Below are 15054 nucleotides of genomic sequence, written 5' to 3'. Positions count from 1 at the left end.
TAAATATCTGTCCAGTAAGCCGCCAGTCTGTCATAGCTAATCCCTCGCCCCGTTGAGGGGAAAGGACCATTTGGCGCGTTGGTTGTCGGCACCGGGGCGGACTGTGGATGTTATTGTTGTTATTGTTTTGGACGATGAGTCCACCAGTGAGCACTGGAGAATTAATCCTCGGTCCGCTGGGAGATAAACGCGCGCAAGCATGCGATTTAAGTACGCTCGTATTGTAGCTGTTCCATCTTGTAAGTTCACACGTGACGTTTTGTCTCAACCTTTTTACCCGGCAACACAGACACGTGTGAGGGGATTAGTGGATCGCACTCTTGAGCATTGGGGTGTCATTTGTAAGGATATATGATTTATTTTTCTTTTAAATCTGTTGGATCAACTTGAAGATATTTTCAATCAATTTGATGACTGGTAAAGGGAGTAAAAAAAAATATTTTTTTTTGTTATTGTGAAGTGATCTCTTATCCAAACATATAATCGTAACGTATTATTATCCGAAACGTATCTTATTACAAACATCACTTTGAAGGCGAGTTTTTGCAATCGCACGCACACTCGGGAGCAAAATAAAGTCACGGAAAGGAAGCAGAGACGTCAGCACGTGTTCCTGCCCACCAGGCTGCCACTAGAAATAGACAGCCACCTACTGACAGCAGCAGCATCAACTTCCACATGGGCGCTGGGGCTCGCTTCGGCCTACACACACAAACACACACCTTGATAAGGCGTCCCCTCCCGCTGATATGCCCTTACAAGATTCTCCACAGCTTCTTAATTGAAAATGACGTGCATCAGCATCTGTCTTTTCATTTTCCCCGGCCGGTCGGTGTAAGCCGAGTTTTCACAAGCAATATTATAGTTTGGGGCTTTCCAAGGACACCTGTTTTTGTGTGCCCAAAAGCCCCCTCGCTCGGAAATGTATTATTAATGATGAATGATCACAATAAAAAATGTACACCAATCCCCCTGTCTTGCTCACAGGTGCTACGCTGAGATAAACATGACAAGAATAAAGGATGTCCTTTCCTTGGCAGCATTAATTATATGCTCGCTGCTGGTTTATTTACCTCCAGTCCGCAGGAGCTGCTGATACTCGAATCCTTGGCCATATTCCAAAGTCTGAATTTCACTCCGTTGCAGTTTCTGTAAATAAATAATTACGCCACAGCAGAGTACACGTTAGTTAGCTTCTCCAAAACTCAGTACATTCAATGACAAAAAAGTATTTTTTTTGGTCTGATACAATATTGGAGGGAAAAAAAATATTTTCAGCGTGCTCGGAGACAGAAAACAACATCGAAATGCAATTACCCCCCTTTGGTGTGCAGTTTGTTGCGTGGCACACGTTTCCAAGAGCACTTCTACAAGCAAATTGTCAGTGGTGAAGTCTCTTAGGGGAATTGTTGAAGCGTAACACTGCAAAACAATTTAGGCCAAACCAGAAAAGTACCACAAAAAAAAAAAAAAACACCCAAGCGATAGAACAACTTTGGTCTTTGCGTTCGTATAAACATTTTTAGTGATAACATCAAAAACAATTTTATTCGGACATTTCTACGAGACCTATCAGATCTTGTTCCAGGACAGTCGGAACTCCAGAACTTGGACGGACAGCATCGTCATCTGATTTGTGTGCCTGTGTCTGTTTATCTTGTTCATGTTCATGTAAGGGAGCTTGTATTCCCACATCGCATGTGCCCCGAGCACACAGATAGGCCGCGACATGTATAGGGAGCTTGTAAATTACGGAGAAAGAGCAAGCAGACGATTCTGGTTTCTAATCACGGCTCCTGTTTGCCGTAACCACCGGGAGAGAAGATTGTCAATGTAAATGTTAACTCCACCCTTTGAAGTGTCTTTTTTAAACTTAAAACCTCAAAAACGTATGTGTCAAACCTTTTTAAAAACAGAGATTGACCATTTTTTTATTACCATTCATCTTTTTAAACGATTTGAAGTTTTTACTAGTGTCTGATTTCAAAACTAGTTATTTATCAGTTTGTCGTGTAGCCTATACTGTAAAGCTTGGGGATTCTTGAGCTTTTTAAAACGTTGAATATTTGTAAATAGTAAACCATAACTTCCAACATTTGCTATTTTTTTTTGTTCACCTTGTTTTATTCCTTGTCACCTTTTTTCTTTCCGCCCGTCTTGTATCTTCACCATTGGCGAGACTGTAACCAAGTCACCTTGGCTTTTTGTTTATGGACCCCCATGTACAGTATGACTTAGGTCGACAAGTGAAAAAATAAAGTGGCAACCTCAAATGCCCTCAGGAGGCCAAAGAGTTGAAGCTTAAGAATAACACTTTGGAAAATTACAGTTCATCTTCATTCATTCGTATCATGTGGAAATCATTTGACCTCCTCGCTTGCAAAATATATTGACAACAACGTTCTCTCTTCTAGTTCAATACTATGTTTCAAAACGAAACCTGGCTACACTCAATTTAATAGTTACGCTTGACAACAAAAACGATTTCACGCTCACATCTGAGAAATTTTTAGGCCGTGTGACGTAAATGAAGGGGATTTAGCGGGAGTCGAGAACAGGGGGGGGGGGTGTTAATTTCAGAGCGAATTGAACTGTCGACCACAGAGTGTTCCAGAGTCAAAAGTTCACAACCGCTTTGGTTAACCGCTAATTACAACCTATGTCTCCCGGTCCTGTGTGGACCTTATTGCGTAATCCCCTCAATTCACTGCATATATTGTAAATTGGTCACGCCACAGCTAATTTCTCCATCCAACTTTCAGGTAACGATTTATTCCTGGTGGCGGTCCACGAACTGGGCCATGCACTCGGCCTGGAACACTCCAATGACCCGACGGCCATCATGGCTCCTTTTTACCAATACATGGACACTGAGAACTTCAAACTACCCATGGATGATCTGCTGGGCATTCAGAAGATTTATGGTGAGCCTTGTTTTTTTTCTTCGATGACACATCGGTACTGTTTTGATCATCTCGTCTTTGCATGTGACGCAACTTAGTGGGAAGTTGTCCCTTATAGCTGTCGAGACTGTAAACCAGTTCCACTCCAACGAGATGACAGCGGGCTGTCGCACGAATGGCTGCACACATTCCTTCACACACACAAATACACACACACAAGAAGCGGCCATCTGTTTACATGACTAGGGTACCTTTGGGAGTGACAGACCTGGGCAAGGGATCAAATCTCTCCTCATCCCTCTTGTGTTTTACTCCTCTCCCTCCACCTCTCTCTTGTACTCGGAGTTGAAGGGCAGGACGAGTGGCAGCAGTTCCTCTCACGGAAATCCTTCCCCCCCCCGGCAATTCCCCCCCTCCTTTTTGTTGAGTCCAAATAAGGTCAATGGTGCGACCTTCAGTGTTTATATCAATGGGAAGTTGAGGCTGAGAAGGAAAAATGGTCATGAGGCAGCAAACATATCAAGATTTCCAGTGGAATTAAGACTTAAGCGCTTTTGTCACACAGTATTGCGATTACACATTCTGGCTTCCAATTTTTTTTTCAACCTTCTACATACCAACTGAGCAGCACAAAAAAAAAACCTTGTTGAAGAAATGTCAGCGCTCTCAACTGCCAACCGCCATATTTATGTTTTAGGCCAACACAAATAAGTTGTCCGTAACGTGTCTCGGAGTCACGTCTGATTTAATTTGTAAAAACGAGTCCTCGGGGCTCCTTGGACACTAATAGGCTTTCTGTTTATTTTTGTTTGACTTGCCATGAGCGACTTATATTCATTCATTTGTTACTCCGGCTAAACAGTTCCGTCTTATCTTGATGGCAAGCAAATACACCTCGAGACTTTCCTTTTTGGCTGCTCCGACTGATAACGTTTTGGTGGAAACAAAACAGACTCGGTCGGTTTCGGTGTGTACTTAATGTAATTAATCATCACACAAGTGGAAATGAGATTTCGGGGTGTGTTTCACAGTGGTGCAAGAATTCTGTATAGTATTTATTTTCTTTTATCATGGCGTAGAGATGTTGCCAGTTCATGTCCCCCCCCGAGTGTCCAGCTGACTGTGATTTCCCCGCATGCTTACATAACTGCCGAGCGCTTTGCCTCGTCTAATCTGGGATGTATTTCACAGGATTTAATTCAGTCAGTGAAAGGAATCCCGCTCATGTAAAACCCCCAGCATCCGTTATGCGGACTGGAAGATGTCTAGCGCTCCCCGTTAATCCACTGATCGGCCCGCCGTTCGATTAGTTTGATGTCGATCGCCTCCTTCCCTTAAACAATTGCTCGTTTGCTTCCTTCCTCATTAGAATCATTGGATCTGTTTTATATTCACTGCAAAGTCTTCCATATGAAAAATATGGAATATTCCTGCAGCTTGTGAAGCCAGCCATATTTTCTTTTTTTCCACATTCACAGGGAATGTTATCTCTGCACCATCATGTGTTCAATTATTTATACTTGCAACCCACTCACGCTCCTCCTTTCTACCTCTCTCTTTGTACTCGTTGGATTCATGTTCTTCAGCCTGCTTTCATGTTCGTCATGAATATGAAGCGTTAGCGAGAGAAATGTGTACGCCGCTTGTTTTATTCTTACGTTCAGGTTCGACGGCATCTTCAGAAGTGGTTAACTCATTCTCTGCCAGCCCAGAAGCTTTGACGTCTCTTGCCGTCAATGGGAGTGAATGTTTTCCTCGCGTAGCTCATTTTTTTTTGTCGACATTTTTATTTTATCTAGGGCCTCCTGACAAGCTCCCGCAGCCCACCAAGCCTTTACCGACGGTGCCCCCTGCTCGCTCCCACCCGCCTTCCGATCCACGCAAACCAGACCGGCAAACCAGACCTCCTCGACTGCCTCCCGGTGACAGACCGTCGCATCCCAATTCTAAACCGAACATCTGCGATGGATGTTTCAACACCTTGGCCATACTAAGAAGAGAGATGTTTGTCTTTAAGGTAAACAAGAAACAATGTTTTGAGGCATTAGTTGGAACCTCAGACCATTTTTTGGTCCCGCAACTCACAAACGTGGCTTTTAAGAGAAAACTACACGCGTGCCTCAATGAATCTTTATCCTTGGTCGAAGCTTGTGAGCACAAGACCACAGCACCAAGCAGGGAGGAACGCAGATAAACCTTGGGGCAAGACACAAAGCAGCCTTGTGTTGTGCACACACAGGATAAAGAGTGCTACTCATGCTTTATATGTGACCTTTTTTTTTTTTCGGTAGGGGGTTATAAATAGTATTAATTGGCTAAGTAAGAGTCTTGTGGAGTTAAGGGGAAGAGAAGACTTTGTTTGCCATTTCCCCTTCTCACCCATTGCGTTTTACGGCCAAAGATAATAAATCTGTTTTTAAACTTTGCAGTATATTATGGATGAAACGGCACTTAGAGCAGCAGTTGTTGATTTCAACACCTACACTGTGTTCAAGGTTAATTAAAGTTGTTTATTTTAGTATTTCATAGTAAACAAGTCATTCAAATTATTCAGGCATATAGATTTTAACTTGGGGAATTCATATTCAAGCATTTATACTATTTAAAAAATTCTTTCAACATCTATTTAATCTCTGCATGATTATGTTATCTACTTACAAAGCTCCATCGGCCTTGGGGGAAATTACTTCAACCTTATATTACATTTAAGTGAATTTTCTACATCTACTTACTGTGCATAGAAAATACCAGTCAACATTTTTTTTGTAAATATGTTGCATTTTGTTCTCAGCCTGTTTTATAGATGAGAAAGCGAGGTGAGATGTCACGCTTGTTACAGTTGATAATTTTTTAATGGCGCTATAATTTTTCCTTTATTTGCAAACGCTGTTAAATTAAATTTCAATTTTCAACTTGTGTTGTTTCTACAATAACAAATTAGTTGATGAAATGTTTTTTGAGCTTTCCTGACTGATCTTTTTTTCCTAGTGGGAGTATAAGATGTTAGGGTGGGGAAAATCACATTTTCTTTCACATTAAGTCCAGAGAATTCAAAAAGGTCCAATTTCAGACTTAACATGTGTTTTCAATCACCTTTTTGCGTTCTTTATATGAAAGAAAATGTGAAGCAGTTGGCATCTAGGGCAGCTGTGGCTTTTAAGTGAGCCAGGCAAAGGAATCAGAGAAGGAAGTGAGAAGTTTGGGCAGAGTGAACAAGGTTGAAAGAGGAGAAGTGTCCAGCGGAGTCCCAGCGAAACAATTGGATTAGAAAGTGAGAAAAGTGAGAGTAGCGGAGACGCTTTGTTTAATCAGCTATTGATGTAGCCTTCATTTGGTGTGTGTATGTGTGTGTCTCCAAATCTTTTGTGTCCTGAATGTATAATGAGAAGACGTGCTGGACTGTTTTCTAGCATGGGGTGGGAGTCCAAATGGCTTTCCCAGCTGGGTCTCCCCTGACTCTGGTTTTTGGCATCAAATTTCATCCCTCATCAAATAGACACACCTTCCATTCCAATGGGAAAACTGAGATTCTGAGAATACTCACCATATTGCACGTGATAAAATGAAAGAGCTTGAAAATACTTAATTTATGGTCATTTTTTTGTCTTTTAGGATCATTGGTTTTGGCGAGTACGGGATAACACGGTCATGCCCGGGTACCCGATGCTCATCAGTGTTTTCTGGAGAGGTCTGCCACCTAAAATTGATGCTGTCTATGAGAATAGTGAGGGCAAATTTGTTTTCTTCAAAGGTAAGCCTGTTTTTTTTATTTTTTTTACGACTGCCACTATATAGTTTTATTTTTAGGGGCTTGATAGTCTGGTACAAAACAACAAGAGACTCGTGTCTTCTTTGTTATCACTGAGGGAACTCCCTTGATCTTATTTCACTGTAAATCTGAAAACGATGAATGTTTTGCTCACTTGCTCGGAAAATCCAAGGTAATCCTCAAGCTTTGACTTTTAATAATGTTGATAGTGAGCTTAGTCCTAGCGGTATTAATGTTTCTCTTTAAATCTTCAACTGCAGTCCAAATGAATCTTGGAAATGACGGCACGGCAAGTTATATTGTGTTTTTTTTTTTTTTTTTTGTCGGTATCAATATGCATGAGGTCGACGCCTAGGTAGGGCAATGAAAGCAGGCTGGCAAACAAACTACAAATCTTCGCTCAACCTCATTTCTATTTTCAAAACCCAACAATTCCTGGAAACGCACACAACTTGCGCCAAAAAGCTTCTGTGCCTTTTCTCCACCCTGCTATCTTCTCAGACTAGCTAACAACAGGATTGATGCATTTATACCAGTGTATGCTTCTACCCTCAGAAGAAAATTATAAAAATAAATATTAGATGTAGACTTCAAATGCAGAGAGCTTATAATGCTAAAGAATTCCCCTTTGTATACAGAACAACTCTTGTGTGTTACTTTAAAAAAAAAAAAATCCAATTTTGAGGTAGGTAGTGAATTTAATCCCAGGGTGTGGTGTTTTTTTTTTTTATTATTTGTGTCAGGGCCAGAGGAAGTGTGACATGGATTGAATGGGTCTTTGTCAGGGAAAGAGGTTAAATGAATTTCCTCCCTAAAAAGAGGCCACCGCTGGTTTGTGTGTGTGTAACAAATCCCATTTACTCTTTTGGGATTCTAATCATCGCGGCGATGATAATATTGCAATACAAATTCTTCCAACCACCCCCACTTCCTCTTCTTCCTCCTGGAATGACTTGAAACGCACTTCCTGGGGTCACACTGTCAGAAGTGTGCAGTTTCACCTAATTACTCTCCAGGAAGGAGAGTTCACTACACAGAGAAATTTGGGGAGTGGACTTAGAAGGAGGAGAATAAAACAAATCAAACAATATATATTTTATTAAGTAACTTTTCTTATTATATTATATTATATTATATTATATTATATTATATTATATTATATTATATTATATTATATTTATATTATATTATTGCAATTGAAAGTCTTTAGTTTCATTTTTACCGCCTCCCCAATTCCCACAGTATCTCAAAGCAAGGGCAGAACTTGTCACTTTGCACCTTGTCCTATTTTAAATGAGGGAAACATCGACTACACTAGGCAACAGGTTTACCGCTTGATATTTACGCCAAAGCTTGTGCTCGCCGTCCTTGTAAATTCGCCCTTCTCACTCGTGTATTGCACCCGCAGGGTAACCCGCGCTCTTGCTTGTCCTTCTTTTGCTCAATGTTTCTATTTTCTTTCTTTTTTTTTACTTTGCAGGGAAGCAATTCTGGGTGTTTAAGGACACGGTGTTGCAGGCCGGATACCCTAAGGACATCAGCCAGTATGGTCACGGCATGCCGGCTCAGAGCATAGAGACGGCCGTGTGGTGGCAAGATGTGGCCAAGACGTACTTCTTTAAAGGAGACAGGTATGGATATAGGAAATGTCATTGTGAATTTTTTTTTCTTCATCTTTTGCTTGTGTTCAGGTATTGGCGTTACAACGAGGAAATGAGAACCATGGACCCCGGGTATCCGAAACCCATCACGGTGTGGAGAGGTGTGCCCGAATCGCCACAGGGGGCCTTTGTCGATAAAGCCAACGGTATGATTTGTCCTTGCTGATACTCTAATTTGGCAGCAGCTGGATGGAGTGTTCATTTGCCAGCTTGTATTGATTTCATCTGGTTGGCTATATATAAATGGCATTCATCTGCCCCATCTTTCTCATTTTGCATCGGCATGTAAATGAAATGGTGATTATATCGGAATATGAATATAGGTCATCCTGCTCAAGAAATATTTCGGTGCAAATTAATTTGGAAGCCGAAAGCACCACTGGGATCTTCCGGTTTCAGCCCGACGGCCCGAATCAAGCCGTATGTAACTTTCAAAAGTGTTCACCTGTCGAGCCGCTCGATTGTTTGCAGACGAGAAAATCTTTCCGCGTTGAGCTTATCTTGCCAGTTGGACCCGGGCCCGGATTTGGCAACACCTTGGTCGGAAAAAGCAGGGCAGGTGGTACTGAACGCTCGGGCCATCTGTCCTGTGGGTCGCCAGCCAGATTCATAGACCCAATATTTGTGCCGCTGAGGCCGGGAGGAACGTGAGCGGGAAGGGTGGGCGGCGTGGCTGATTGGCTCGTGCAGTCGTCACATGTTCACTTTTGAAGCAGATACAGGTCGGGGTGTGTCACGTGTCGCCGAGATCGACCCAGATAAATTGAGTACACGTCTACGTGGGTGACGTGGGTGACACATTCACATAGGAACATATTTTTTCTTTGGGAGGAACAATGTCTCCCGTCCACCATTTTTAAGAAAGTCCAATCTCGTCCATTCTATTTACATTTAGAGTATTTGTCCTCATTTTCCCTGAAAACAGCAGGCATGAATAATAAATAGCGAGCCAAGCTGTCACATGCAAGGTAAGCGGCCAGTTTTACATGATATGGATATTTTTAGGGACGTCCTGGAGTCAACCTTAAAACTCCCTTAAAATGAATTCGAGGTGTCAAAAACAAGGTTCACACCAACCTTGATATTATAAAATAAATTTAATTAATATATGTTTGCACTGTGCACCGGAAAGGCAAAACTTTCATTTTATCTTCGCTCAACATTTGCATTGCTGTCTTCACAAATAATCCCACAGAAGGAGACACGTGGTTCCGAGTGAATTCTTCCTCCAGGGGGTTGGAATCAAAAATGAACACTGACTCGTTGTGACTTTCTAGTTTCCGTGACACCAGTACAATTGGCCACTCATTCTCATGGGAAAAAATAAATAAAATAGTCTTTGGAGAACACCAGAGCAGCTTGTTTCTCGATGACGTGCGATATTAGCTTTGTGGTTTGACTCACGTGTGTGTGTTTTTAATGAGATTTGTTTTTTTAATTAATCTCCTGTGACAATGTTGCTTAACAACGCTGCTGTCAAGTGCACAGTGGCTCAACTGCATAGTGAAATTGTTTTATTTATTTATTCTCATTCAGGTTTCACATATTTCTACAAGGGGAAGGAGTACTGGAAGTTCAACAACCAGTTCCTCAGAGTTGAACCGGGCTACCCGCGTTCCATCCTCAAGGACTTCATGGGTTGCGATTTAATGTCGGCCGACCCGGGTCGCCCTCCCGCCGGCGACGGCAACACGGACGTGATTATCGAGCTGGACAACGAAGCCAACACGGTGAAGGCGGTCGCTATCGTCATCCCGTGCGTGCTGGCCCTGTGCCTGCTGGTGCTGGTCTACACCGTGGTGCAGTTCAAGAGGAAAGGTACGCCGCGCCACATACTTTACTGCAAACGCTCCATGCAGGAATGGGTTTGAAAGCTGACGAGGACAAAAGCGGACCTGAAGGATGAACGTTTGAAGCCTCTTTTGTTGGCGATCAGAACCACAAAGGGCCCGACAACCGGCCCCCCTAACACTCAAGGCATGACCTCGGGACAAGAGGATTGCTGAATCAGCCTTTTTTTTTTCACTGGCAAGGGGAGCAGAGGGACACTTTGCGAGGAACGTGTCCCCTAAAATGACAATTAGACAGTTAGAAGAAGAAAAAAAAAACTTGAGGTCCGTTTTCTTTTGTATCTTTTGCCGGACTGCTCTTAATCCGAATCAGGGGAAGAACTTTAAGCGGGACATACTCTTCCCACAGGCAAGTCATTGTCATCTGTCATATCAGGTGTTTGGACGAAAAAAAAAAAAAAATCTGTGACCCCACCACCCGAAAAGATAATGACACTTTTTTTTTTTCCCCTTTTTTCATTTTGTTCTTAATTTGTTGAGCTTTTTAAGGAGGTTGTCCCTTTAAAATATTCGTGAGGAAGAGACCAAATGAAACCAAATACAATCTCTCCAAAGAGGATCACTTTTTTTTCTTCTTTTTTTTTCCAAATGTCATCATTTGATCCGTCCTCTGGATCCATGCAGCGTGGGAGCTCTGACTGTTGTGGCAGTCTGTTTGAAAACACAGGGGCCAAAACATTCTGCAATATTTTAACTCGCCTTAATTATTCTTAAAATTTCTCGTGCTTGCTTTTACATTTGTGTTGTTGTTTTTTTTCTATACTGCTCTTTCTTTGTTTTATTTGTATGAGAAGCAGCTTCAAAAGCTTCTCGTTGTTTGGTATTTCTGGATTTTATTACAGGACCCAGAATGCTCAGCACTGGCTTGCAGAGCTCCTCCGGATAAAAGAGTCGGCTTATATTCGGAGTAATGTTATTATAATTTGGAAGTTCCTGGAGTAAAGCCACTATTTTGTGTTTTATGTTTGTTGCTGTTAAAGTTTTATCATTTCCCCGCGGCAGATTTCTGGTAACTTGAACATCTTCGGATTTGTTGGTGAAATATTTGTTTTTATTATTATCATGTCTTTTTTATTTTGACAAGAGTGCACATCCAAATGTCATTCAGTGGTTCTTGTTTTTTTTTTTTTTGGAAAGTCCTGTCTACTGCCTTTTTTTTTTTTTTTTTTGCGAGGTCTCACACATCCCAAAATGCTGTTTTCTTTCTATCCGAGGACCCAAAAAGTCAAGATCAGTGCCTGTGTCAGCATGCATGCAAGCTCTTACAACCACACATGTGCTCAACGTGGCTTTCTTTTCCTTAAAAGCTAGGAGGCCTTTTTTTTTTTATTGCCCAACTCCCACCTTAAAGGTACTGGTAAATCTAAAAACCAACGTCCAATCGGATCAAATAGGTACATTTGGGAAAATACTGGGCAAATCTATCCAAGTTGGTCAACTTTTTAACGTCCTCTTTGAATGTCTATTTCCATGATCGCAGTCTTTTTTTCTGGTTGATGCAAATGGAACATCTCACATTTGGTTTTTTTGTTCGTGCTAGACTTCAGGACAGTAAAGAAAAAAAAATGTCCTGATAGAATGAATAAATTGCTCAATCCATGATTAAAAGCTGCCTTGAAATTGTTCATTCTTTTTTCACACTATGTATAAATTTGTGTTGTTTTTTTTTTGGGTGGCAGTCAACAGATTTTTTTTTGATTTCAAGAATATTTTTTTTCAGCAGTTGTTCCCGGTTAATCAATCTAAATGTGTGTGTTTTGCACGTAAGGCGCAATTCAAGAGCAGCTGCTTGCTCTGACTCACTCGCATTGGCCCGGCATTTTATTCTATGGTGCTATTTTGGTCAGACCTCCTCCTTCTCCTACTCTCCTTCCTGCTGCCGCCATTGGCTTAGAAAGTGAGCGATTACAACAGGAACCGAAGGAATACATTTTCATTTCAGTCCGACGGGCGCCCTCCTTAGGTTAAGGACCATTTATCCTTGCGGTGGTTATTATTCGTGCGGCACCTCTGAGAGTCCGCTTGAAGGTTAGCTGAGGTCAAGCTGTTGCCGTGGCCTGGTTGAAAAAGAAAAAAAATACACAACATGGAGAGATGAATGATTGCTGGATCATCATTTTTCACAAATAACGCCATCAGGTCACTGATGTGCTTTTTTTTTTTTCCAGCAAGTGAGACTTGGGCAAATCAAATAGTTCTTTGCCCTACTTTCAAAAATTGTCCCGACAGTCATTCTTAAGAATCCACAGGTCCGTTTAATATTCATAACTGCATACTTGTCGAGATGACACCGTGTCACCTTTCGTGTCATTCCTCCATCGTAGCTTGAAAAAGATTGCGTTCTATTTTTTTTCCCCCCCCTCTTCCTTTGTGTAGAAAAATGAGCTAGTTATTGTCGCTTTATGGAGTGTGACGGATGAAAGCCGTTTTCCTATCTGGCCAAGTTACCTCCATTGACTAAGAGACTTCCTCCTCATCGCACATAATAGAACGCATTCAATCAGCCATAAAGTACCTTTGAAAAGAGCGAAGAATGAACCACTGCATTTTCCCGTGTAGAATAAAACGAATGAACAAATAAATGAAGCCTCAACGCGCTACCACGGATCGTTTTGTACAATGAGCTTTGAGAATCGGACATGCTAGAAAATATGTGTCCAATTCAGTGCCAAATAGTTTTTCCAGCAGAACATTCTTGCTTTAAAATCTATGTAAAAGGACGTCTGGTACATTCCAGACACATTTTGCTTGAGTTGAAAGTATTTAAAAAAAAGAATTCCGATTCCTCCGATTGTTGACACTTTGTTTAGCCTTCCTGCCATGTTTTGACTGAAAGCTTTCTCGTTTCATTTCTGCGGCTGTCTCCAGCAGAGCTGTTCTATGTCTTTTGTTCACGCCATACGAGGTCTGGAACTGATGAATCCAGACAGAACGCAACAGCAGTTTAATGCAAAACAGACCCAAATGAATTCAATTAAAAAGTTCTTCAAAGCGTGCTAGCTGCTGGCAAACATGTTTTGACAATCTCCAATCAGGCTGATGGAGTTGAAGGTGCAGGGATTTATTTTAGTTTGAGGCTGAATGAAAAGGCAAAGCTGAGCTCCACAGCAATTTTTTTAACTATTTCTTTGAAAGACTTTTACGACCTGTCAAATTAAACACATAACCTTCACATAAAGCATTTTAGTTTTAAGATAATCGATCTCATTGTGGATTATTTTTTTTATTTCCCGAAAAGCTTGTTGATGAATCATTGAAAGCATTTATTTTCCTTCACAATTTAATGAAAGCAGGTTTTTCAAATTATTATTTTGCTCTACAAACACAAACACCCATTAAACCACGTCGGCAACTTATCACATTATTAGCAGAAACTCATTTATTTTTCTTCCTTTTTTCTCTCTCAGCTCAGAATAATATCTATTCTCCCGTGCGTGATATGTGAAAGTGCTTTTCGTGGCAATCTTAAGGTTGAAATACTGGGAGGCGCCCCACAAAGGTAAATAGCGTACTCTTTTCAGAAGTGTAAAAATGTGGTGGCTCAGCGGTTAATGGTGAGAAAAGAACGCGGCTGACTGACTGCCGCCGCCGCAAAATTATCCCAAGCGCCCCGGTGGGCCTTTTTTTTTTTTTCTTAAATGGTCAAAAGTTCATTTTTTGTCAGGGTTGGACTGAGACAAACATCTCTCTTGAGGGTTCTACTGCGGTGTCATATTTTTCAGTTCAAGGTGAAGGACAGCCGAAGAAGTTGAATGGTAATTATGAACTTCTGCTGACTTCTGAACCATTATGTTTTTAATCCATGTGAAACTTTGTTTTCCACTCTGTCTAGCTCTATATGTGTTCTAGGATTGACCGGTCCAGGGTCTATAAGCAAACCACATTCCACAAGCTCATTTCCATCTGGACAAGATAAAGGAGAAGATGGAGGGAAGGAAGTAATGATCCACAGTGTGCAGGTAAAATTAGCTCCATTCATCATGTCATTGATTTCTACAATGGAGAACAACTTTTCTTTGTTTCCGCACTAGATACAGCAAAAATATGCTTAATAAGTTTCTTTTGGCATTGTTGTCCAAAAATGACCACTCCCCCCTCCCATTTTATTTAAACAAATTAAATTTTCCGCACTATAAGGCGCACCTAATAACCTCCTGTGCGCCTTATAGTGCGGAAAATACGGTACTCATTATTATTGAGTTATCAGTATGATAGGAGTCAATATAATGGACCAAATTGACTTTATGAATCAAATGTAGGACTGTATCTATTTTTTATATGTCTAATCTTAGCGCTGAAGCTGTTGATCCTTCACAAAGGTAGATATGTATATCTCAGAGCGTGGGAACATCAGAAGATCAAATTTTTTTTTTTCCCCTGGCCTTTTTCACAGCTTCCTGTCCCAGTGATAACGCTTTATCAGCACAAGCCATAGGATGCTATTTTTTTTCATGTTGAGCCAGACTTTTTGTGTGTGTTGAAGGACCCCAGTAACAAATCTGCTATATCAACACAGCTCAGACCAAATACTTTCTTTTTTTTCTGTCGGTGATGATTTTCTTGGAGCTGGAGCTCACACTCAAGAAGTGTGCAATTTAAACGGAGGCTCTCCGGCTGCTGTGCTGTCTCTAGTGAACTTTTTTTTTGCTTTTATAGTCAACATGATAATTCTCGTCCTCCGCTCTGGGGAATTGTACATAGCCACAGCAGCTGAGAATATTAGTCGGGAAGAGACGTCTTGCATCCTCAGAATAACAACTAGAGGTTCACTTGGGTCGTATTCCGACTTGTTGCTATAGCAAGGACACATATACAAATGCATACAGTTTAGCATGTTCGCTTAGTTTAGCTTCTAGTCAAGTCTTAATAGC

The 15054-nt window shown here is 41.3% G+C and overlaps 1 protein-coding gene and 1 long non-coding RNA gene across 7 annotated transcripts in view; one reads left to right on the top strand and one right to left on the bottom strand.

Annotated features, from left to right (window-relative positions):
* Positions 1 to 11791, top strand: part of mmp16a (matrix metallopeptidase 16a (membrane-inserted)) — a 39414-nt gene extending 27623 nt beyond the window's left edge. For all 6 annotated transcript variants that reach the window (XM_088363406.1, XM_088363403.1, XM_088363408.1 and 3 more), the window contains 6 exons: positions 2763 to 2924; positions 4703 to 4920; positions 6516 to 6654; positions 8153 to 8303; positions 8364 to 8479; positions 9870 to 11791. In XM_088363406.1, coding sequence (XP_088219532.1) covers positions 2763 to 2924; positions 4703 to 4920; positions 6516 to 6654; positions 8153 to 8303; positions 8364 to 8479; positions 9870 to 10204 — 1121 coding nt within the window. In that variant the 3' untranslated portion in view covers positions 10205 to 11791. The remainder of the gene's footprint in view (positions 1 to 2762; positions 2925 to 4702; positions 4921 to 6515; positions 6655 to 8152; positions 8304 to 8363; positions 8480 to 9869) is intronic.
* On the bottom strand, positions 435 to 8968 carry LOC148380824 (uncharacterized). The gene is made up of 3 exons (XR_015854628.1): positions 8779 to 8968; positions 1074 to 1149; positions 435 to 702 (listed from the first exon to the last, which is right to left on the bottom strand). It is a non-coding gene; the product is annotated as an uncharacterized LOC148380824 (long non-coding RNA).
* Positions 11792 to 15054: the final 3263 nt, after the last annotated feature.

Source organism: Syngnathus floridae, chromosome 20 (assembly GCF_059516105.1).
Source record: "Syngnathus floridae isolate MCC-2025c chromosome 20, RoL_Sflo_1.0, whole genome shotgun sequence".
Lineage (NCBI taxonomy): Eukaryota > Metazoa > Chordata > Actinopteri > Syngnathiformes > Syngnathidae > Syngnathus > Syngnathus floridae.
This window is presented reverse-complemented; position numbering and strand designations above follow the sequence as displayed.